Here is a 24,047-nt window from a genome sequence, read left to right as displayed (position 1 = left end):
TAGGAGTCCCCCAAGGAAGTGTGCTGGGCCCAATCCTCTTTTTAATATACGTAAACGATTTTCCACAAAGTGTCAAACATGGTGAATCAGTACTGTTTGCTGATGACAGTAACATCCTAATCAAAGCTGAGTCGCCAAGTGCACTCAATGAAAAAGCTGAGGAAACACTTAAGCATGTATGCCAATGGATAGAGACTAATAAATTAACCCTAAATGTAAAAAAACCAACAGTATTAGCTTCCACTTAAACAGAAAACCGAACAGTAGCAAGCTAAAAGTTAATAACGAGCACATAGAATGTGTACCATCAACAAAATTTTTAGGCATGCATGTCGACTCTCAACTAAATTGGACCAAGCACACTGCGGTACTTGGAAAGTGAATAGCTTCAGCATGCTATGCACTTAGGATTATAAATTCAGTGTGTAGTAGCCGGTGTACTAGAACTGCATATTTTGCGTATGTCCACTCTATAATTAGTTATGGCATAACCTTCTGGGGATCAACAGAGCAGAACAGACAAACAATATTTAAGTTGCAAAAACGGGCCGTACGAATCATAACAAAAAGTAGCAGTAGATCCCATTGCACAGAGTTATTTAAATCTTTGGGTATATTGACAGTTCCGTGTGAATACATTTTGCAGACAGTAATATAAATAAAAAGACACATTGACCAGTTCCCGATAAACAGTTCCATACATGCACATGACACCAGACACAGACAACACTTACACCTCTATAGGAAAAACAAATCAAAAACTCAAAATAGCATGTTATATAATGGAATTAAATTATACAATAAACTTCCACAAGGGATCAAAGACATAAGCAAAATAGATAACCTGAGGAAATCGCTAAAAAAATATCTCTCGGAAAAGTGCTTTTATACTGTCAATGATTACTTGAGATGATGTGAATGCATAGAAATATGTAAAAATTAGCAACTGTGTCATTAAGTGGTTTAAAAATGCATCTTGTTATAATATTCATGAATTCCGATTGTGACAATTATAAATTTGTGTACCTACTGTATATACTCATGTTGACAACATCCATACAATCCTGATTGTCTACAGATGGATAAATAAATAAATAAATAAATAAAATAAATAAAAAATAAAATTGAAGTATTAAAAAAATATCAGAAAATATACCAGAAACTGAAAAACAGAAGTTTGCTGAAATAATGAGGAAGTATATAACTACTACTTAATCTGAAAAGCATGATGTCAACATGCTAACAAGGATGCCTGGGGAAAAATACATTTTAAATACAACACACAACCTCTTGTAGAAAGATCACAAGAGCAGCATAAAGCAATCTGGACAGATATGGAAGAGAAAGCAAAACAAATGAAAGTTAAAACGTAATTGAAAACAATTTCAAACTGGCAGTGGAGCAACCAAAACAAAGATGGACTATACATGCCAAATGGTCGTTATGATCTCACAAGTTTTCAAGGGGATAACAGTAATGACACATATGAAGATAATGTGGTCCTTTCAAGCAGTACTGAAGATGATAACTACTATGAAGATTGCAATAAAACTACTGAGGGTAAAACTTTATCCCATTGTCATGAATCTCAGCTTAAATCTCTGATGGGAGCTTTTCAGAAGATGCACCCATGAAAAAAGGCAGACAACATGTGGTTGTCATGGAGAAAATGGAGTTTCTGCAGAAAGCTGACAATCTTCATTCTTAAAAATGCGTTTAATATGGGAGGAACATAACTGAAATTCAAAGAGAAATCATTGGAAACTGAGCATAGCCTCAAAATGGAAGTTGTAAATTCAAGAACTACATGAATGAAATGTCACACACTGGTTCTTCAGGCAATGAACTCAAGAAATTTAGGGTTCTTAAACGAATAGGAATAGTTTTACATGTACAAAACATTTTATTTTTCTTGAATTTTTTCCAATGTTTAATATGTACTTGTTATTCATATGACATAATATTTGTCTTTAATATTTCAGCATCAGTACATTTAATTTTTCTAGTTACCACATTACAATATTTATTTGAATTAGCAAAATCATAAAATCAGGTATTTTGTTTTTCTTATAAGTAATCAAAATATCTTTGAAGTATAAATTCATGAAAAACAAGAGAGAGAGAAACAAAACTACAAAATTATGCATAAATAAAATGAGTCACATTTCACTGCAGTAGTGACAATCCAGTGTCTTATTTATTCAATTAAGGAGGAAAAGTCTTTTCGCTAACCTGTTATGTTATTAGCAAATTAGGTACAATTTTACTTAAAATAATTGTATAGTAAATCTTCTGACAGCTTGGCCTGCAGCTTCTGCTTCTGGCTGAAATGTGTAATGGTTGATGCGAGCCACCACCACAGAATCAGTGTGAAATGCATCTCCAACTTCTATTCCGAAGTTGTGCAGAATTCCAGCAGCAATACTGGCTCTATTGTAGTGCACTTCGGCTCTTGTGTGGATTGAAACACAGGAGTCATAAGATGTTTGAAGAGAGAACATCACTATCTCCAGCAGACAAGCCATCATATTGTCCATTTTCAACTTCTGCAAGAACTCTGCTACTGTCCGATATGCATGCACCGTGCATGTAACCCAGCCAATGGCTACCATGTTCCAAATCTTCATATTGGCATCAGAAATGACTTGGGATTTCTGTATAGATCTGTTTGTGCTCCATAAAGACAAAGTATGGGTATATGTACACAATTTATGGCCTGTATGGCTTTTAGGAATCCACCAATTCAACAGAACACCCTTTTGTTCCTTGATATATTTTCTTGGTCTGTGGAATAGACATATACAGTGGCTATAAGGTAATTAAACTGTCCGTCACATTGTTAAAAGCTATACCAGCAGTAATATGATTGATGATAATGAGAACCTCTGCTACAATTTGGTATGTACAAGGTCTAAAGATCCATAGTCTACAAATAAGTTGCAGCCTATGAGGTTTAGCAAAGTTTCTGTCCGAATTATGCTGTTGTAACAGCTACAGGGTACTAAGCAAAGATTCAAAACATTCCTTAAGAAACAAACTGTTTTCTGAAGTCACTGACATTATATATCACTAATGGGTCTCCTTTCAATTAAATCCCTCATTCTTGGAATGTCTACATCTTCGTCCACCTCCATATTTTCTTCATAGTCCAGCTAATCCGTAGAATTTGATATTAAACACACAGAAACCAGAGAACACACTTTACTCTCTAACTTTACTCCAGCTACAGCTTTAGGTAAATTTTGACCTTATTTCCTTCTTAAGTTACTAACATAGTAGTGTACTCTTTGGTGGTGCTCTCCACCAGTTACGAAGTCACAAATTTCCTTCTCTCTTACTAACTTACTACTTTAGTTTCACTTACTCTTGGTTGGTCCTCAGCACACTATGTGATAGTTAATCTTACTTATTGAGAGGAATTCGAGAAGCAATCAGTACTTCTGACAGGTTTGAGTGTCCGAAGCACAGTTTCACCTTCAGCAACTCCATGTGCCATACTCAATAGCGCACAGTCTAGTCACGTATAGTTGAGAATGTGTAAGACTTTTTGAAAAGTCACATGTCCCACTGCTCTCCTTATTTATGTTGCCTACTGAACATGCCTAGGTAATTGTTTGGAAACATCGAACTCACAGAGCTGACATTTTGTGTAATCATATACAAAATGCAAAATGGGATGTCCAATGAGAATATTTCCTTGTTCTCTAATTCTATGCCATGATATTTAGAAGCTCTGCAGCACATGGAGTTTCGCATCTTATTGAATATCCTGTCAGGAGTGATTTACATTTTACTTTATTACATCAGCACAATTGGCAGATCCACTAGAAACAGCATAAATGTACGTGGGTCACTCCAAAAGAAATGCACACTATTTTTGTAAAAATACAGTTTTCATTCTGCATGTGTGAAAGTTTTACAGTGTGTAGATACATCCTTCCCGCTTGTTTTCAAACTTAGTTCAACCTGTTTCCGTGAGTGGTACCGTCACAGCATGTCTTCAAGACAGCTGTTACACTTTATGTTCGTCAGAAGCAACGTGCTGTCATAGAATTCCTGTGCTGTGAAAACGAGACAGTGGGAAACATCCACAAGAGATTGAAAAAGGTGTATGGAGATGCTGCTGTCGCTCGCAGTACAGTTAGTCAGTTGGCAAGCAGGTTACGTGATGAAAGCGGGCACGGCAATTATGAGGATTGTCCTCGCAGTGGCAGGCCACGTACTGCACACCATCGAGACAATGTGCAGAGAGTAAACGAATTGGTGACTGCTGACAGACACATCACAGTGAACAAATTGTCACGCTACGTTGGGATAGGGGAAGGAAATATTTACAGAATACTGAAAGAGCTGGCATTAAAGGTTTGTGCCACGTGGGTTACCAAGATGTTGACAGTGACTCACAAAGAGACAAGAAAAACGGTATGCAGTGAACTTTTGGAACAGCACGAAAATGGTGGAGATGAATTTCTTGGAAGAATTGTGACAGGTGGTGAATCGTGGCTCACATATTTTTCACCAGAGTTGATGAGGCAATCTATGGAGTGGCGTCATGCAAATTCGCCCAAGGGGGGAGAATTCAAAACCACACCTTCTGCTGGAAAAGTTATGGCTACAGTGTTTTTTCGATTCCGAAGGAACCTTGCTTGTGGACATCACGCCAAGTGGAACCACCATAAATTCTGATGCATATGTGACGACACTGAAGAAACTTCAATCCACATCAGCAAAAGCAGGATGTTTTGCTGTTGCACGACAATGCATGGTCACATGTCAGTCAAAAAACCATCGAAGCGATCACAAAACTCGCATGGACAACACTGAAACACCCGCTTTACAGTCCAGACCTGGCTCCATGTGACTATCATCTCTTTGGGAAACTGAGAGACACTCTTTGTGGAACAAGGTTAGAAGATGATGACTCCCTTGTGCACGCTGCCAAACAGTGGCTCCAACAGGTTGGTCCAGAATTTTACCGTGCGGGTATACAGGCGCTGGTTCCAAGATGGCGTAAGGCAGTTGAGAGGGATGGTAATTATGTGGAGAAATGAAAATATCGTTCCTAAAGGATGTATCTACACACTGTAAAACTTTCAAACACGTAGAATAAAAGATGGACTTAAAAAAACCCATCATGTCACATTACTGTGATCACCGCGAAGTCTGACATGAATGTACAATAACCACTCACAGACTACATGTGGCAGCACTTGCTGTGAAGAGTATATAAAGCCTGTTCAGGACACATGGAAAATGGTGCATTCATTGTCATAATGCAAGACTGAAGCTATTTATCTGACATACAAAAGAGCATGATCATTAGCTTTCAGACCAAGGGTGAAAGCATTTGTGAAATGGCTACGATTATAAACTGTTCATGTGTCACCATGTTTAAAATACACTACCCATGACCAAATGGCATTATCCAAAACTAGTGCCGAGGAAACTGGTACACCACAGGCAACAGATGACAGGGATGAACGGCAGCTGAAGAGATTTATACGGGTGAATAGATGTGTAACTGTTGGGTAACTGACTGCCCAGATGAACCAAAGGGGTTACCAACAATGTCTCCTCAACAAGTGTTCAGCAAACATTGCTGCATATGGGCTTCTATAGAAGGCACCTGTTTTATACACCCAAGTGGAATGCTGCTCATCAGTGAAAATGGTTGGAATTCCCAAGCCAGTATTGCAGCTGGACATCCACTGAATGGTGACAGGTGGCCTTTTGAGATGAATTATGTTTTATGCTTCATTGCACACATGGACACTGGAATGTACAGAGTGAAACCTGTGAAAGGCCACTCTGGCCAGAGAAAGAAAGTCTTTTTTATTAAATATGCAACCAGTTTCTTGGCAATTAGGCGCACCCTCAGGTGATCTAAAACAGGGATTAGACAGGAAGTATTTTACATTTTCTCTTTTTATGTTAGCTTGGTAAATACTGTATAACAGGTCGAACAGTCCTGTATATTAGGTGCTTACATAAATTGCGTCTATCACCTAGAGGTAATGCGGGCACGGGCACAAACATAAGGGACAATGAACAAGCCAGAGTTCTATGCAAGCAGCCATGAGCAGATCAGCATTGGCTGTGGTATCCAGAAACCCAGTGAAATGGCACCATAGAAAGTGGGGCTACTGCACCAAACAGCAAAGTGTACAAGAGGGGAAGTGTTGTATGTAAGAATAAATTACAATTTACACTAGGAAGTGATATAAAACATGGACGATGTGTAGATACAAAATTGGTAAATCCCATATGATGCAGACTACTAATGTTTACACTGGATAATATTCTGCAGTTTGAAAACCAATGGAGAATTTATAAACAGTAAAAGTTTTTAAATGCTGCAAAATATGCTGTCAGAAAATAAGAACAAGGTTATCTGGTTAAATAGTCAAAATTTACTAAACTCTTCCTATGCCTCAGTTCTGTATGGGTGTATAAGATGAGCTGAGGAGTTTTTTTAAGTCTCGTTAAATTTTTATCTCTTCTGAAACAATAAGGCTGTAAGCATTATTCTTCAAATGTATTAGTATAATCTTGAGTTTGTCAGTTACCTTAAGATCTGAGTCACATAAATGTGCACTTATTGCAGATCCTGAATTCAGGCAATCAGTACATTCTTTAAACGAAGTTGAAAAACTTCTTCCAATTTGGTCCACACATCTGACATCATATTGCTGAGAAGATATGCATTACGCACCCAGTAACTTGAATCTATAATGAAGAATACTTTCCTTGTGTCTAAATTACATTTGTTGTCCATAGGAATATATTAAACGAGGGTTATGTTTTTTGCAAACAGTCATTTGCCTATTCTATCAGAAATATGCAAAAAAAATAAAAAAAAGGGAATACTATGGTACTTTTTTCCTAGTGGAAGCTGAATAGCCTATTGAGACAAGAGAGCTGATGATCTTGGGTTGGGATGAAAATTGTGCCACATCACAATTCATATTTAATCTTTGTACTATATTCTTGTGAATGTTATGCACAAAAATGTCACAACCATTCACGGCTGTTATAAAATGTAATGTCCAAAACTCTTATTAGAAAGCGTCGGTAGATAATGGGATATTAAGCAGCCTGTGCGGTTGTGTTCTAAATGCGTCCTCTTACAAAATATCAGGTGATTAAATGTGCTGTGTATAACCACATTACAAGTCAGAGGCTTTCTATAATTATCATATTCAACTTAGTTACCTTTAATCTCTGTTCCATATTAAACTGCATATTATGTTGTATCTTACCACAAAAGACAATACAGTTCCCACTAGCAAAAAGTACCACATGATTGCTTTCTTTGATGGTACTTCAGATAAAATAGGCAAATAGCTGGTTTCAAAAACCATAATCCTTGCTTATTATATTCCTTAGAACAACAGCCAAAGATTTAAACACAAGGAAAGTATGCTTCTTGATAGATTTCAGTTATCGGATGTCTACTGCATCTCTTGGCAGCAATGTGATGCCAAATATATACGGCAAACAGGCAGAAGTTTTTCAACTTGGTTAAAAGAGCATACGAACTGCGCAAACTCAGGACCACCACTCAGTACACATCTATGTAACACAAATCATCTGGTCACTGATATACACTAGAGTATACAAATCATAAATTTCGAGAATTATTCTTGCAACCTTAATATTTTAGAAGAGATAGAGATTTAACAAGCCTTACAAAAAACTCCTCAACTCATCTTAAAAACCTATACAGAACTGAGACATAGGAATAGTTTGGTAAATTTTGACTACCTAACCAGGCAGTCTTGCCATTATTTTTTGACAACTTATTTTGCAGCATGTCAAAACTTTTACTGTTTCTAGATTTTCCAATGGTTATCAAATTGTGTGGAATAATATTCAGTATAAATATTAGTATTCGGCATCATGTGGGATTCACTGCATTAGTTTTCTACGCATGCATTTTCCACATATGTACAGCACCTCTCGCTCTTATGCTTCAACGTCTGCTACAAGAGTCCCAATTTCTTTAACGCCATCTTACTAGGTGTCTGGATACCATAGCCAAGGCGGTTATCCTTCTGCCTGCTTGCATAGGACTTTAGCTACTTCAGTGTTCCTTATGACCATGCCTGCATTGCCTCCAGCTGATAAAATGTCATGTTTTTATTCATGCTTATATACATTTTTGCACACCTGTCATGGCCTGTTTTATTCTCTCCATACCAAATACTTGCTTTATTTTCTTTTAGGGACATGCCCTTTTGATAAATTTGACAAATGCTTTTAATGAGTTTTAGTGAAATCAAGGACAAGGAGAGGCTTCAGGACAGTATAAAATAATGTTGTAGACACAATTTATGCAATTGCCGAATGTATAGGATTAATCTACCCCATATAACAATATTTACTAAGCCGGTGTAAAAAAAAAACTTCCTTTCTAATCTCTGATTAGATCTCTTGAGGATACATCTAAACTTTGGAGAAAGTTTAATAATAATAATAATAATAATAATGTCTGAGATAAGAAAGAAATAATAAAATAATAAAAACATCCTACCACGGAAGTAGTGTTTTTGCCTTCTTTGAAGAAAATGAAAGCAAATACCCTGCAACAATCTTTGGAAGGGTCTACACTGTAGCAGGGAGTGTTATGGTCTGGGTAATGTTTACACGGCATTCCATGGGTGACCCTGTCATTCTGGAAGGCTCAGTGGATCAATCCAGGTATACATCTATCCTTGGGAGTCATGTCCACCCCCTACATGCAGTTTGTTTCTTCTCAGAACGATGGCATCTACCAGTAGGACACAGACCACAATGCATGTTACACATCAGAAACAGAGCAAGCACGAGCCTAATGTTGCGGGCTTCATACTTCAAAAAATCAAGATACCATCATTACGTCAGTGCTAATAGGCTTCCTTCATTCCAACTGTTTTCCACGAGTATGATGAGCCCAAGAACTGTGGCACTGCTGTCATTTCATATTTGTCCACTTGTTTTCTCTTACTGAAGCACGCAGAAGCGGAAGGCTAGTAGTGACTTACTGTTAGTATGGAAGATGGTTACATGATCTTGCTGCTGTAAAATAGCACTGATAAGACAAAATGACCAATTATCAGGACCAGATGGCCTTTAACAAAGCTGCGTTTTATGAGACTGTGGAGGGAATAAGAGAATGTTAATTGACGTGGAAGCACAAAACTGCAAATGTGTTCCCTGAGAGGAAGAGTGATATTAGGAATAAGTTTCAAACTATAGTCCATGCTTCAAATGAAAAGCATACTAATTTAGTACGATGCAAACAAAAGACTGTATTCTTATTTATTTCACCTCCACCAAGAGAAAACACACGTGCTGCGTCAAACAAAAACTGGGCACTGAGTAACATCACTTTTATATCCCTGCGATGGAAAGTACACTTCTCTTGCCAGCTGTGAGTTGTGTAGCGTATCATTTGTTTCAGTAATTTATTTTTGTAATTAATTACCATTATTCAGAGGTTGCACTTCCCTTGTATCATGTTTTCTGGTACTGTCATTACAGGCTCCATAACGCCAGGAAATGTGTATGTGTCAGTTAATTGTTGGACAATCTCTGATTAGATATTTAACATTACAATAAATCTGCAGCAGTCTTCAAAAACGTTATCTACATAAATGGATGTAGAAACATAAGAATATTCACTGCTAACTGATCAGTCATTATAATGCTACAGAAAAATCATTATGCCCAATGGTTGCTTTTGTCATTTAGGCAGACTGGACTTTTGTGACATAACAACTTGCGTTTTAAAATGGCTAAAAAGCTGAAACCATTACTGTGTTCCACCATCTTCAGTTATACGTGTGAACTCACATACTGCCTCTCCTTTCTGAAGGAGTGAAGTCCATTTGTACCCGACACGGACTCGAGTGACAAGTGGTTTGCAGCGGAGACTCAGAAGTCAAGTCTACGTGCACACAGACAGAGTTTGGAGATGATGCCATCAGACTTGGTGGCAAGTTTAGAGCAAGTATACAGGTTTTCTTTCTGATCTCTAGTTTATGTGCATGGTTCAAAGAGCATCAGGATGAATTTACAGTACTCACCAGATTTAAACCTAATCAAGAATCTGTGGGAATTCCTCAATCAGGCTGTTCATGGCATGGATCCTCCACCAAGAAAAACAGCGCAGCTGGAAAAGGCACTGGTTATGGAATGGCTCCAAATCTGAAGTGGCCTGAAGATTAAAATGGGGCAATTCTCCTGAGTTTTTATTTGTAAAGGAACACTTGGTTGGTTGGTTTGGGGGGATTAAAGGGACCAGACTGCTACAGTCATCGGTCCCTTTTTCCAAATACTAAAAACACCCACAGAGAATAAAAACGATCAACACACGAGAAGACAGATGACACAGAACAAGAGAAACTTAGACAAAGACCAGACACGACGAACTAAAATCTCAGAGTGTGACGCTGGTTGGCCGACCATAGAAACAAAAAAGGAAAAGCCAACCACCGAGAAACATATTAAAACATCAGACTAAAATTATAGACCATGGGCCAGAATCAACACAAAAACACACACACTTACATTAAGCGATAAAATCCCCCTGCCCGAATAAAACGCAAAACTAAGTCCGCTATGGCAGAGTCGTCAGTTAAAAGTGCAGGGAGCGTATCAGGCAGCGCAAAAGTCTGCCTGATCACAGTTAAAAGGGCGCACGCCAACAGAATATGGACCACCGTCAAGGACGCCCCACAACGACAAAGAGGTGGGTCCTCACGACACAGTAAATAACTGTGCGTCAGTCGGCTGTGGCCAATGCGGAGCCGACAAAGGACAACTGAGTCCCTGCGGTTGGCTTGCATGGAAGACCGCCACACAGTTGTCGTTTCCTTGATACGACAGAGTTTGTTTGGCACGGGCAGGTTGCGCCAATCAGTGTCCCATAAATCTAAGACATTGCGGCGTAATAGTGCCCGCAAATCAGTCGCCGGGAGGCCAATCTCCAGAGATGGTTGACTGGTGGCCTCTTTCGCCAGGCAGTCAACAGTTTCATTGCCAGGTATCCCAACATGGCCTGGGGCCCAAAAAAAGACCACAGATCTGCCGGAACGGGCAAGAGTATGCAGGGACTCCTGGATAGCCATCACCAGACGAGAACGAGGGAAACACTGGTCGAGAGCTCTTAAACCGCTCAGGGAATCACTACAGATAACAAAGAACTCACCTGAGCAGGAGCGGATATACTCTAGGGCACGAAAGATGGCGACCAGCTCAGCAGTGTAAACACTGCAGCCAGCCAGCAACGAACATTGTTCAGAATGGTCCCCTAGAGTTAGTGCATAACCGACACGACCAACAACCATCGAACTGTCTGTGTAGACAACACCAGAGTCCTGATACGTGGCCAGGATGGGATAAAAGCGGCGTCGAAAGGCCTCCGGAGGGACTGAGTCCTTCGGGCCCTGTGCCAAGTCGAGCCGAAGGCAAGGGCAAGGCACACACCACGGGGATGTACACAGAGGTGCCCAGTAAGGAGGTGGTACAGGGAAACACCCAAGCCTGTAGAGATGCTCTTTGACACGTACGGCGATCGGACAACCCGACCGGGGCTGATGTTCTGGCACATGGACGACTGACTGCGGGAACAGGACACGATAATTTGGATGCCCGGGCAAGCTAAAAACATGGGCAGCATAAGCAGCCAGTAATTGTTGGCATCGTAACCGCAGTGGAGGGACACCTGCCTCCACAAGTATGCTGTCCACAGGGCTGGTCCGGAAGGCACCAGTGGCAAGGCGTATCCCGCTGTGGAGGATTGGGTCCAGCACCCGCAATGCAGATGGGGATGCTGAGCCATAAGTCAGGCTCCCATAAATCAGACAAGACTGGATTAACGCCTGGTAGAGCCGTAACAGGGTAGATCGGTCGGCGCCCCAGCGGGTGTGCCACAAGCATCTCAGAGCATTTAGATGCCGCCAACACGCCTGTTTAAGCTGCCGAATGAGGCAGCCAAGTCAACCGGGCATCAAAAACTGCACCCAAAAACCTGTGGCTCTCCACCACAGCAGGAAGTTCGTTATCAAGATAAAGCTGCGGCTCAGGATGGACTGTTCGGCACCGGCAGAAATGCATAACGTGGGTCTTGGCAGCCGAAAACTGAAAACCATGCGCTACAGCCCAAGACTGTGCCTTGCAGATTGCGCCCTGTAGCTGACGTTCAGCAGCTGCAATGCCAATAGAGCTGTAGTAAAGGCAGAAGTCGTCAGCATACAGGGAAGCGGAGACAGACTTTCCCACCGCCGCAGCGAGCCCGTTAACGGCTATTAAAAACAGGCAGACCCTTTAAACAGAACCCTGTGGCACACCGTTCTCCTGGACATGGGAGGAACTACATGAGGCCGCGACTTGCATACGGAAGGTACGATACGTCAGAAAATTGCAGATAAAGATCCTCAAAGGGCGCCGAAGCCCCCATCCATGAAGTGTAGAAAGGATGTGATGACGCCATGTCGTATTGTACGCCTTCCGCATGTTGAAAAAGACAGCGACCAGGTGCTGAAGGCGGGCAAAGGCAGTATGGATGGCCGACTCCAGGCTCACCAGACTGTCGGCGGCGGAGTGGCCTTTACAGAACCCACCCCGAGATGGAGCCAGAAGGCCCCGAGACTCCAGTACCCTATTCAAGTGCCGGCTCACCATCCATTCGAGAAGCTTGCAAAGAACGTTGGTGAGGCTAATGGGGCGGTAACTGTCTATCCCCAAAGAGCTCTTGCCCGGTTTCAAAACTGGGATGCAGATCAAAAGGTCAATGGCGGAGTATGTGCCATGCGCCACACTGAAGCGTGTGAAGAAACCATCATTCAAAAGTGAAAGATCGAGCTGTGACAATAAATGCTCAATGGTGGCGCCTCGACCTGTCACCACTGACCCACCCCACAGAGGGTTATGGGCGTTTAAGTTGCCCAGTAACAAGAAAGGTGGCGGCAATTGGGCTATCAGAGCAGCCAGGGCATGCTGCGCAAGATCACCATCCGGTGGAAGGTAAAGACTGCAGACGGTAACAGCCTGTGGCGTCCACACCCGAACAGCGACAGCCTCTAAAGGTGTTTGGAGAGGGACAGACTCACTGTGAAGAGAGTTCTGGACGTATATGCAGACGCCACCAGAAACCCTTTCATAAGCTGCCCGGTTCTTATAATATCCCCGACAGACACGGAGGGCGGGGATTCGCATTGCCAGAAACCAAGGTTCCTGCAGAGCAATGCAGAGGAAAGGGTGAAGGCTGATAAGTTGGCGGAGCTCAGCTAGATGGTGGAAGAAACCGCTGCAGTTCCACTGGAGGATGGTGTTGTCCATGGCTGAGAAAAGCATGATGGGACTGTGAAGGCAGATTACGCTGCTGGGTCACCTGCTGCCTCCAATTGAGCACCTGTGATAGTGCTTTCCATGGCATCTGAGGAACCGGCGAGATCGATGTCCTCAGCAGACGCCAGAATCTCCACCTCGTCCTCAGACGCAGAGCTTTTAGGAAGCGGTGGGACGGGTGCCACCGTAATGTCAGTATTCTTGGGGACTTTCTTCTGTTTCTGTTCCTCTCGTTGTGCCTTCAGTGGTTCTGGCTTGGAGGGCTTCACAGGATCAGTCTCAGGGACGGACGACGACCGTGAGGCCCTATGACCAGGGACTGGTGGCTGTTTGAGCCACTTTCGGGTGCCTGCTTTGCCGCGGGTTGGAACTTGCGAATAGAGGTCCCCAAGGGACCCCTTCCTTGCGAGAGTAGTAGAAGAAGTCTTACTCTTCTCCAGCTGTGAAGGGGGAATTGATGTCCCCGATTGTTGGGGAGGAGGGGGTTTCTCCTGCAGTAGATGGAGCAGGAGCAACAGGTTCAGAAGTGCCCCCCACAAGCAAGGGGGCTGGTGGATTCTGACCGATCTTAGAGCCGATACATGACGATGGGAGAGCCGTCGTTGCAGAGGCGGCGTAGGTTGACGTCATTGCCGCAGGATGGAGCCGCTCATATTTCCGCCTAGCCTCAGGGTAGGTCAGGCAGTCCAGGGTCTTATATTCCATTATCTTCCTTTCCTTCTGGAAGATCCTACAGTCCGGTGAGCAGGGGGAATGGTGTTCTCCGCAGTTAACACAGATGGGAGACGGAGCACATGGAGTATTGGGATGCGGAGGACGTCCACAATCTCGACATGTGATGCCGGAAGTGCAGCGAGATGACATGTGCCCGAACTTCCAGCATTTAAAACACCACATCGGAGTAGGGATATACGGTTTCATATCACAGTGGTAAACCATCACCTTGACCTTTTCAGGTAAGACGTCACGCAAGATGAAGGCACCGGTGGCCACCTGATTATCCTTCGGACCCCGATGAACGCGCCGGATGAAGTGAACACCTCGTCGTTCTAGGTTGGCGTGTAGTTCATCGTCGGACTGCAGAAGAAGGTCCCTGTGGAAGATAATATCCTGGACCATGTTGAGACTCTTATGGGGCGTGATGCTAACTGAAACATCCCCCAACTTGTCACAAGCGAGCAACCTCTGTGACTGGGCAGAGGATGCTGTTTTGATAAGTACCGAACCAGAGCGCATTTTGGACAATCCCTCCACCTCCCCAAATTTGTCCTCTAAATGCTCCACAAAAAACTGAGGCTTGGTCGGCATAAAAGATTCACTATCAACCGGCGTACAGACAAGGTACTGGGGTGAATAATCACCACTGTTGTCTTTAGCCATGCGTGCCTCCCATGGAGTGGCTAGGGAGGGAAATGATCATTGATTGTATTGCTTGGCATTGAGGTTAGACCTCAATCGCTTAGAGACTGCTGGTGGAGGCCCACCAGCGAGAGATGATGTACCACGCTTCATTGCGGGTCATCCGCCCTGATGCCACCCACTCCGACCAGGGGCTCTCCCCACGGGCGCCACCCAGCTGCAGCAAAGACCAACTGGCAGGATGGCCTTTGCCGGGAGTCCTGATGCCCCAGAAGGATAGGCATCTGCTCCTCGGCATACCTGGGGAGGTAACAGCTCATGCATCAGCAGTGCGATCCCTGTGCAGTCAGGGGGCTACCACCTAGAGGGTACATGACGACCCCACCACAACGGACTGGCTACCGTGCTGGATGTCGGGTGTCAAATATCCGTATGTGTCATGAGTGCAAAGATGGAAGTGCATAATGGAGGGCATGTATGCCACCCAGAACACACTGCAGCTGATGTGGCCGGAAGCTCGGTGTAAGGCTAACTCCATGACAACATTGCGTGTGCCAGACCTTAGGGCAAGATGGATATAGAATGCATCACGTAAGGTGTCCTTCCCCAAATGGAACGCAGTAACGGAGAATTTTGAAAGGCAGTGGTCAAACCCCTAATGGGACCATCACATTAAGGCCGAATTGTTTGAGACTCCTTTTAGTCGCCTCTCACGACAGGCAGGAATACCGCGGGCCTATTCTTACCTCCGGACCTGCAGGGGGGAAAGAAACACTTGAAAATGGAATTCAGCATTTTAGCTTTTGCTTCATTACTCTCAATTTCAGTTCCAATCTCATTCATTAGGGACTGGACACTAACTTTGGTGCCAAAGTATGACCAGAACTTCTTTGGATTTTGCCAAATGTCATTTGACAATATTCTGCTACAGTGGTTATTGGAAGCATCATACATTGCTCTCTTGATAGCCAAACTCATTTTATTCATCGTATCTCTGTCCTTTGACCTACACTTTATGAAATTCATTACCACCTATTACTGTATACTCATTGCATTCATTCATTTTCTTCCCTAAAAAAGATTTTATACTGTTGGTGAGGATTGCAATTTTTAATCACAGATGACAATTACATATGTTTTTATTTGTATTTTGGGGGTTCTTAATTCTACATTTTTCTCAATTTAAGGGTTTTTAAGTCTGAACCCCACAAAAGCGTAAAATAGTGGTTTCACTGTAGCAACTAGAGCAGCAACTGCTTTATTCAGTTTACAGCTGCAGAACAGTATCATACTCTAACACAGGGAAAAACTAATCATAATCTGATATCTAATCTTAATCTCTAATATATCAACGTAGTTAATGGTGGTATTAAGTTCATTTCTATCAGATTTATGTTCTTTGGTGTACTATTTTCACAAGTATTAGTAAAAAGAATTATGTTAGATAAGTTTGAAAACACTCACCAGATTTAAATCCTACTGGACTTCTCATTTTTGTCGGTAACTTGCTTTCACTGGTGTGTTTTGGTGGTGAAAAATTAAAAGCAATTGCTTGACATCTGCTTGGAGGTCCCTTACATTCCTCAGCTGCACTGTCTCCTCCATATTTATGCTCTATAAGCAAAATGGTCCACAAATGTATAACAATGTAGGTTTTCAGCTATTCAGTAATGTCAGCAGTGATGTTTGCAGTAGTTATAGTCACCTTTATTTGTTGTTTTTGTAGTTTCTTCATCCGTCTCCTCCAGCATTTCAAACCCAAGCACATTAGTCTCTGGCTTCTCGGATGGGGAATTACTCAGTACTTTTGAAGTAAATATGTTGCTTGTATTTTGCAATCCAGTCTCTCCACACGACAAAACTGATTTCTGATGATTTAGGAAACTGAAGTTAAAGTCATCAAATATTTCTTTTTTTATAACAGGTTCTGCAGTTTTTTCAGCAACACTGTATTCATCTTCCATTGCTTCATCTACCACAGAGAGTGTTGCTTTCTGTTCTAGTAGATAGGTGGTATTCATTTCATCTTCAAGAAGCTCATATGAGCCTTTACTTTTACCCTTATCAATTTCAGATTCCTTTGAATCCAATGGAAAACTAAAATCCATTTTGGCATGTTTTATTGGTGATAATTTTAATGTGGGATTTTTTAGTGGTGTGCTCTGAAAACTCAAGTCAGGGGGCCATGACATGGGCTGTACATTGAATGATTCAAAATCTAAATTTAAATCAGCTGAAGTAGCTTCACCCCAAGGTTGTTCATTAAAATCCGTGTTTAAATCTCTCTTCGTGAGATAAAATCCTGGAGGGGTTTTAACTTCATCAAAGCATTTTCTCTGGGTGATAACTTTATCAAAATGTACTGAAGCTGTTGGTGGATCAACTTCTAAACTATCATCAAATGTTTCAGAGCATGAAGAGCCACTTTTTCTAGGGGTACTGGCAAATGAAAAACTATATTCTTTCAGTTTTGTAGATTTCGTAAAGGAAAATGCAGAATCATTACCATTGTACCATTCCCTGGTTGTTGTTTTTGTCGTCGTCGTCGTCACCGTGTTCTTACACATTGAGAAGTCTTGTCTCTTGCCTGGAGGAACAAAATTTTGATTAAATCCATGAGATACAGTTTTTTTAAGGTTAAAATCTGGGGTGAAACAGAAATTCTTAAGTTTTATATCAAATGAAGGCGAAACTGAAGTATTTGACTTAAATACATCATCTGTTAGTACAGAGTGTAATGGAGATAGACACAAATCGTTTGTGGAACCGAGTCTAACTCCAGATTTTGGAACTTTCACTCTGGAGGGTAACTTAAATTTATCTTCATGAACTATATTCTCCTTTCCCTCATTGTGTTTCATATTTTTCAGTACATATGTATCTCTTCGTGGTGTCCTTACACCTGGAAACTGAGGCACTTCAGTAGAGCTGAAATTGAAGCTTTGTGCAGGTTTAAACTTATTTTGTTTTGATGTCATATTTTGTTCAGATCTGCTATTTATGTGATCTTCATATCTCGTATGAGTAATGGAAACCCAAGGTTTTTTTACTTTTTTGGATATAACTGTTGACTGGTTATGATCTCTTAATGGTTTGTACGCATTCTTCTTCTTCTGTAAAGATAAATAGTGCTTTCATAGTGAACCATCTTACAGAATAAACTCTACGTACAAAGCAGTGATTCAAATTTAATACCTGTATTTTTGCAGAGCTGCAGACAATTCTAAGGCTGTAGCTGCCTTTTTTGTCAGTTACTACTTTCACTGTGTGATGCCATGAACCATGTTCAATTGGAGCCCATGAAATATTGACACAGATTTTTTCTGAGGGCAACAAAGTGAAATTGTCAGCACTGAATAAAAGTCCACATTTTCTTTCAGGAATGTCCAGTAATCTAACCTAGAACAAATCAATCAAGTCAGTCATAATTATTAAGCCAAATGATCTGATATAAATGTTAGTAACTTAGTATTAGTAAGAATGATGGAGGAATGAAAAATGCAGACGGTCAATTGCTTGGAAGCACAATAGTAACAACTACAAACACACTATCGGCAGTGGAGTGTTAATGCCTAGATTGATCTACTTCCGACTACACACAGCAAGCTGTGCTAACTTTATTGACTGCCTCTATTCTTAGTTAGGACCCGTTGGTTTGCTCACATCTGCATACTGATTACATCAAAAATAATTTCATAAACATTTATTATGCTTACTAAAAATTAATGTATTAATGAAGCATTTCTTTTTCTATGCAATTCTGACAAAGTCAGTTTCTTGTGGTGTCTGTCAAATAGCTTTTATGATTTAGTTCACAAATTGTAACATTTTCTACACTTTTCACACTAATTAAAGCTTCTAAAGCATGGTTTTTTTTGCATGTACTTCTGACCAAAATATGATTCTGGTAACCGGGAGTCCGAGTGTTTTTTTTTTTAAAAAATCATGCCTTTTGCGTTCTTGTAGTGCTTTTTCCATGTAAATTTTCATCCCCTTACGCACATTTCTTTATGTCTAACCAAGAACTGAAATAGAAGTTTTCATGGACTTAGCTTTTTTTTTCTTAAAAATTTTCCTTCACTTATTTCAGCCCCCCCCCCCCCCCCCAGGGGGGTTGAGTTTCCAAAAAAAGGGAAAACATATTTTTTTCTAACCAAGAAGCCAAAATTCAAATTTTTATAGATTTAACTTTAAAAATGAGTTTCATACATAATTTCGAAAAACCCATTCTTAAGCGCACCTACAGCGTGAAATCACCATGCTCTGAAAATTTCAAGTTTGCATCTTCAACGTTACAGGATGGTCAATGATGAGTGAGTGAGTGAGCCAGGACACTGGCATTTATATATAAGGATAACTGGATAGACAAAAAGAATCTACTCACCAAGTGGCTGCAGGACGAATCGCACATATAGGTTACGAAAATATGCATCGTTTTGGAGGCAGTAAGCTTGTTCTGACAGAAGGGATGAAGAGGAAGGATAAAGAATTCTGAAGTTGTGATAGTTTTAACTTTATAAAGTATGAGTACCCTTCTGGTTGTTTCTCAAATGGATAAAGAAACTGTTTATAGCTTCCCGTAGCCTGAGAAAGTCCTTTTCATTATTATTTTATAACAGAGTACAAATTTATATCAACAAAAATAATTTCTGAAAATATAATTAGATTGTTAAGTCTCACTAAGTGCTACCAGGAGAAAACACATACATAACTTAAAAGTTGTGCAAGCTTTCAGAGCTTACAGCTCCTTCTCCTGGGTTGAAGGGGAAGGAAGAGGGATGAAGGAAAAGGACTGGTGAAGTTTAGGAGATGGAAAGAGTCAGGGAGAAGTGGCCCAGAGCACGGGTCATGGAGTCTTACAGAACAGTATAAGAAGGAAGACTCTTCCCTTTCCTTCTCATTCTATCAGATAAGATTCCCCAAACCAGGAGTTCTGGGTGACTTTTCCATAATTCTCCCCACTTCCTAAACCTCACCAGTCCTTTTCCTTCATCCCTCTTCCTTCCCCTTCAACCCAGGAGAAGGAGCTGTAGGCCCTGAAAGCTTGCACAACTTTTAAATTATGTATGTGTTTTCTCCTGGTACCGATTAGTGGGAGACTTAACACTCTAATTATATTATATTTTCAGAAATTAATTTTTTTTATATAAATTTGTACTCTATATTAAAAACAAAGATTCCAAGACTTACCAAGCGGGAAAGTGCCGGCAGACAGGCACATGAACAAAACACACAAACACACACACAGAATTACTAGCTTTCGCAACCGATGGTTGCTTCTACAGGAAGGAGAGGGAAAGACGAAAGGATGTGGGTTTTAGGGGAGAGGGTAAGGAGTCATTCCAATCCCGGGAGCGGAAAGACTTCTCTTAGGGGAAAAAAGGACAGGTGTACACTCGCGCGCACACACACACACACACACACACACACACACACACACACACACACACACACACACACATATCACAAGCAGACATATTTAAAGGCAAACAGTAAGGGCAGAGATGTCAGTTGAGGCGGAAGTACAGAGGCAAAGAAGTTGTTGAAAGACAGGTGAGGTATGAGCGGCGGCAACTTGAAATTAGCGGAGGTTGAGGCCTGGCGGATATCGAGAAGAGAGGATATACTGAAGGGCGAGTTCCCATCTCCGGAGTTCGGATAGGTTGGTGTTGGTGGGAAGTATCCAGATAACTCGAACGGTGTAACAACAAACTGTCCATTCGCATGAATGGACACAGGCAGACAGTGTTTGTTGGTAATGAGGATCACCCTGTGGCTAAACATGCCTTGATGCACGGCCAGCACATCTTGGCACAGTGTTACACCGTCCGAGTTATCTGGATACTTCCCACCAACACCAACCTATCCAAACTCCGGAGATGGGAACTCGCCCTTCAGTATATCCTCTCTTCTCGATATCCGCCAGGCCTCAACCTCCGCTAATTTCAAGTTGCCGCCGCTCATACCTCACCTGTCTTTCAACAACTTCTTTGCCTCTGTACTTCCGCCTCGACTGACATCTCTGCCCTTACTCTTTGCCTTTAAATATGTCTGCTTGTGTCTGTGTATGTGCGGATGGATGTGTGTGTGTGCGCGCGCGCGAGTGTACACCTGTCCTTTTTTTCCCCTAAGAGAAGTCTTTCCGCTCCCGGGATTGGAATGACTCCTTACCCTCTCCCTTAAAACCCACATCCTTTCGTCTTTCCCTCTCCTTCCTGAAGAAGCAACCATCGGTTGCGAAAGCTAGTAATTCTGTGTGTGTGTTTGTGTGTTTTGTTCATGTGCCTGTCTGCTGGTGCTTTCCCGCTTGGTAAGTCTTGGAATCTTTGTTTTTAATATATTTTTCCCATGTGGAAGTTTCTTTCTATTTTATTTACATCATCATAAATTTGTACTCTGTTATAAAATAATGATAAACAGGACTTTCTCAGGCTACGGGAAGCTATAAAACAGTTTCTTTATTCATTTGAGAAACAACCAGGACGGTACTCATACTTATAAAGTTAAAACTATCACAACTTCAGAATCTCACTTCTAAAGCAGGCACTAAATGGTAAGTATAGTCAAATGTATAATAAATTTACTTGTACGACCTCCAAGACAATGGAAGTCACCCACGCTGGCTGGAGATCAGAAATAGGATGGGGATTATTGCATCTAAAAAGGAGACCACACGGAAATTGGACTTTTATAGTTTTTTTATACTTACGATATGGGAAGCTCAGCCCTCAAATATTGATCACACAAAGCTCCACACGAAACACTGTCTCAAAATTTGGTAGAAAATCTGAAGAAATTCTGATCGTATGTGAAGTACACAAGTGGCAAGAAGCAGTCAATCAATACCTTCGCTGCGCAGTGCCGATGGTACTGTTACCGACAACTGTGCCGCTAAAGCGGAGTTATTGAACGCAGTTTTCCGAAATTCCTTCATCACGGAAGACAAATGGAATATTCCAGAATTTGAAACACGAACAGCTGCTAGCATGAGTTTCTTAGAAGTAGATACCTTACGGGTTGCGAAGCAACTCAAATCGCTTGATACAGGCAAGTCTTCAGTTCCAGATTGTATACCGATTAGGTTCCTCTCAAATTAAAATAAAATATTAAAATAAAATAGCTCCATACTTAACAATCATATACAATCGCTCACTCACCGATAGATCTGTACCTGCAGATTGGATAATTGCGCAGGTAGCACCAGTGTTTAAGAATGGTAGTAGGAGTAATTCATCTAACTACAGACCTATAGCATTGTTGTCGGTTTGCAGTGGGGTTTTGGAACATATACTGTATTCAAACATTATGAATCACCTCAAAGGCAACGATTTATTGATACGTAATCAGCATGGCTTCAGAAAACATCGTTTTTGTGCAATGCAGCTAGCTCTTTATTCGCACAAAGTAATGGCCGCTATCGACAGGGGATCTCAAGTTGATTCCGTATTTCTAGATTTCCGGAAAGCTTTTGACACCGTTCCTCACAAGCGACTTCTAATCAAGCTGCAGGCCTACGGGATATCGTCTCAGTTGTGCGACTGGATTCGTGATTTCCTGTCAGGAAGGTTGCAGTTTGTAGCAATAGACGGCAAATCATCGAGTAAAACTGAAGTGATATCAGGTGTTCCCCAGGGAAGTGTCCTGGGACCTCTGCTGTTCCTGATCTATATAAATGACCTGGGTGACAATCTGAGCAGTTCTCTTAGGTTGTCCGCAGATGATGCTGTAATTTACCGTCTAGTAAGGTCATCCGAAGAGCAGTATCAGTTGCAAAGCGATTTAGAAAAGATTGCTGTATGGTGTGGCAGGTGGCAGTTGAAGCTAAATAACAAAAAGTGTGAGGTGATCCACACGAGTTCCAAAAGAAATCCGTTGGAATTCGATTACTCGATAAATAGTACAATTCTCAAGGCTGTCAATTCAACTAAGTACCTGGGTGTTAAAATTACGAACAACTTGAGTTGGAAAGACCACATAGATAATATTGTGGGGAAGGTAAGCCAAAGGTTGCGTTTCATTGGTAGAACACTTAGGAGATGCAATAAGTCCACTAAAGAGACAGCTTACACTACACTCGTTCATCCTCTGTTAGAATATTGCTGTGCAGTGTTGGATCCTTACCAGGTGGGGCTGACGGAGGACATCGACAGGGTGCAAAAAAGGGCAGCTCATTTTGTATTATCACGTAATAGGAGAGAGAGAGAGTGGCAGATATGATACGCAAGTTGGGATGGAAGTCATTAAAGCAAAGACGTTTTTCGTCGCGGCGAGATCTATTTACGAAATTTCAGTCACCAACATTCTCTTCTGAATGCGAAAATATTTTGTTGAGCCCAACCTACACAGGGAGGAGTGATCATCAAAATAAAGTAAGAGAAATCAGAGCTCGAACAGAAAGGTTTAGGTGTTCATTTTTCCCACGCGCTGTTCGTGAATGGAATGGTAGGGAGATAGTATGATTGTGGTTCGATGAACCTCTGGCAAGTACTTAAATGTGAATTGCAGAGTAACCATGTAGATGCAGATGGAGATGTAGAAGCTGTTTGGTGCAGCTCTCGAGAATTGAAAAAATCAACTTTTGAAGTTTCCCGAGCACCTTCAATTTGCAAAATATACAACGAGTTATTGGTAGGCCATGTGGCTCTGTGATAGTAAGATCGCCTGCCACATGGGTGGCCGATGTTTGATTCCAGGCTGATGCAAATTTTTACAAAAGGTGCATATTCTATGAGCATTTGCGTGTAGTCTAAAATACGTTAAGATGAAATAAAACAATTATTAATGTTGTTTTAATTTGAATCGTCTTTATGAACTACCTTTTACTAAAGATAGGCAATAACAAATTTATATTTAAAATGAAATCTGCAATTTTGTTTGTGATACGTAATTAGACATAAGATGAGAGACAGTTTTCATGGAGAGTAACAATTAGATGTGTGTTGACTACAATATATTTGATGAAATTTATATTTAAATGACAGGTACTCAAACTAAAAGAAAACAAAAAATTCGTGACCAAAACTAGGCTCCAGCTAGCAATTAGTATTCTTGAGTGCTACTGTGACCCACACACAGTGCTGCACTCCGGTAACTGTTAGGGGTGCTACAGTCCTTGCCCAGTTTCCACAATGGCATTAATATTGCCTTCTTCCAAGTCGTGGAGTACTATCCATCAAACAAGATCTGATTGAAATAAAAGAGAAGATGTCCTTTTGCCGGTGCCCGGCTCTCTAGTTCCTCCATGTGTAACTCCATATCCTCACATCCTAAAAAGAAAGTCCCCCCACCCCCAGCTGAGAGGGGGGAGCTCACCAATCTGAAGGTTTAATTGCCAATTTTAAAATTTTGAACTATTT

General features: G+C 41.4%; 1 protein-coding gene across 3 annotated transcripts in view; it reads right to left on the bottom strand.

The window, feature by feature from the left end:
* Nucleotides 1–24,047, bottom strand: part of LOC126284413 (protein abnormal spindle-like) — a 193,522-nt gene that overhangs the window by 129,532 nt on the left and 39,943 nt on the right. For all 3 annotated transcript variants that reach the window (XM_049983327.1, XM_049983328.1, XM_049983329.1), the window contains exons 3-5: nucleotides 17,887–18,090; nucleotides 16,397–17,804; nucleotides 16,156–16,305 (exon numbers count right to left, since the gene is read on the bottom strand). In XM_049983327.1, the coding sequence (XP_049839284.1) occupies nucleotides 16,156–16,305; nucleotides 16,397–17,804; nucleotides 17,887–18,090 (1,762 nt within the window). The remainder of the gene's footprint in view (nucleotides 1–16,155; nucleotides 16,306–16,396; nucleotides 17,805–17,886; nucleotides 18,091–24,047) is intronic.

The sequence above is a fragment of the Schistocerca gregaria genome, chromosome 8 (genome assembly GCF_023897955.1).
Source record: "Schistocerca gregaria isolate iqSchGreg1 chromosome 8, iqSchGreg1.2, whole genome shotgun sequence".
Taxonomy (NCBI): Eukaryota; Metazoa; Arthropoda; class Insecta; order Orthoptera; family Acrididae; genus Schistocerca; species Schistocerca gregaria.
The sequence above is the reverse complement of the archived record's forward strand: the minus strand, read 5'-3'. Positions and strand labels throughout refer to the sequence as shown.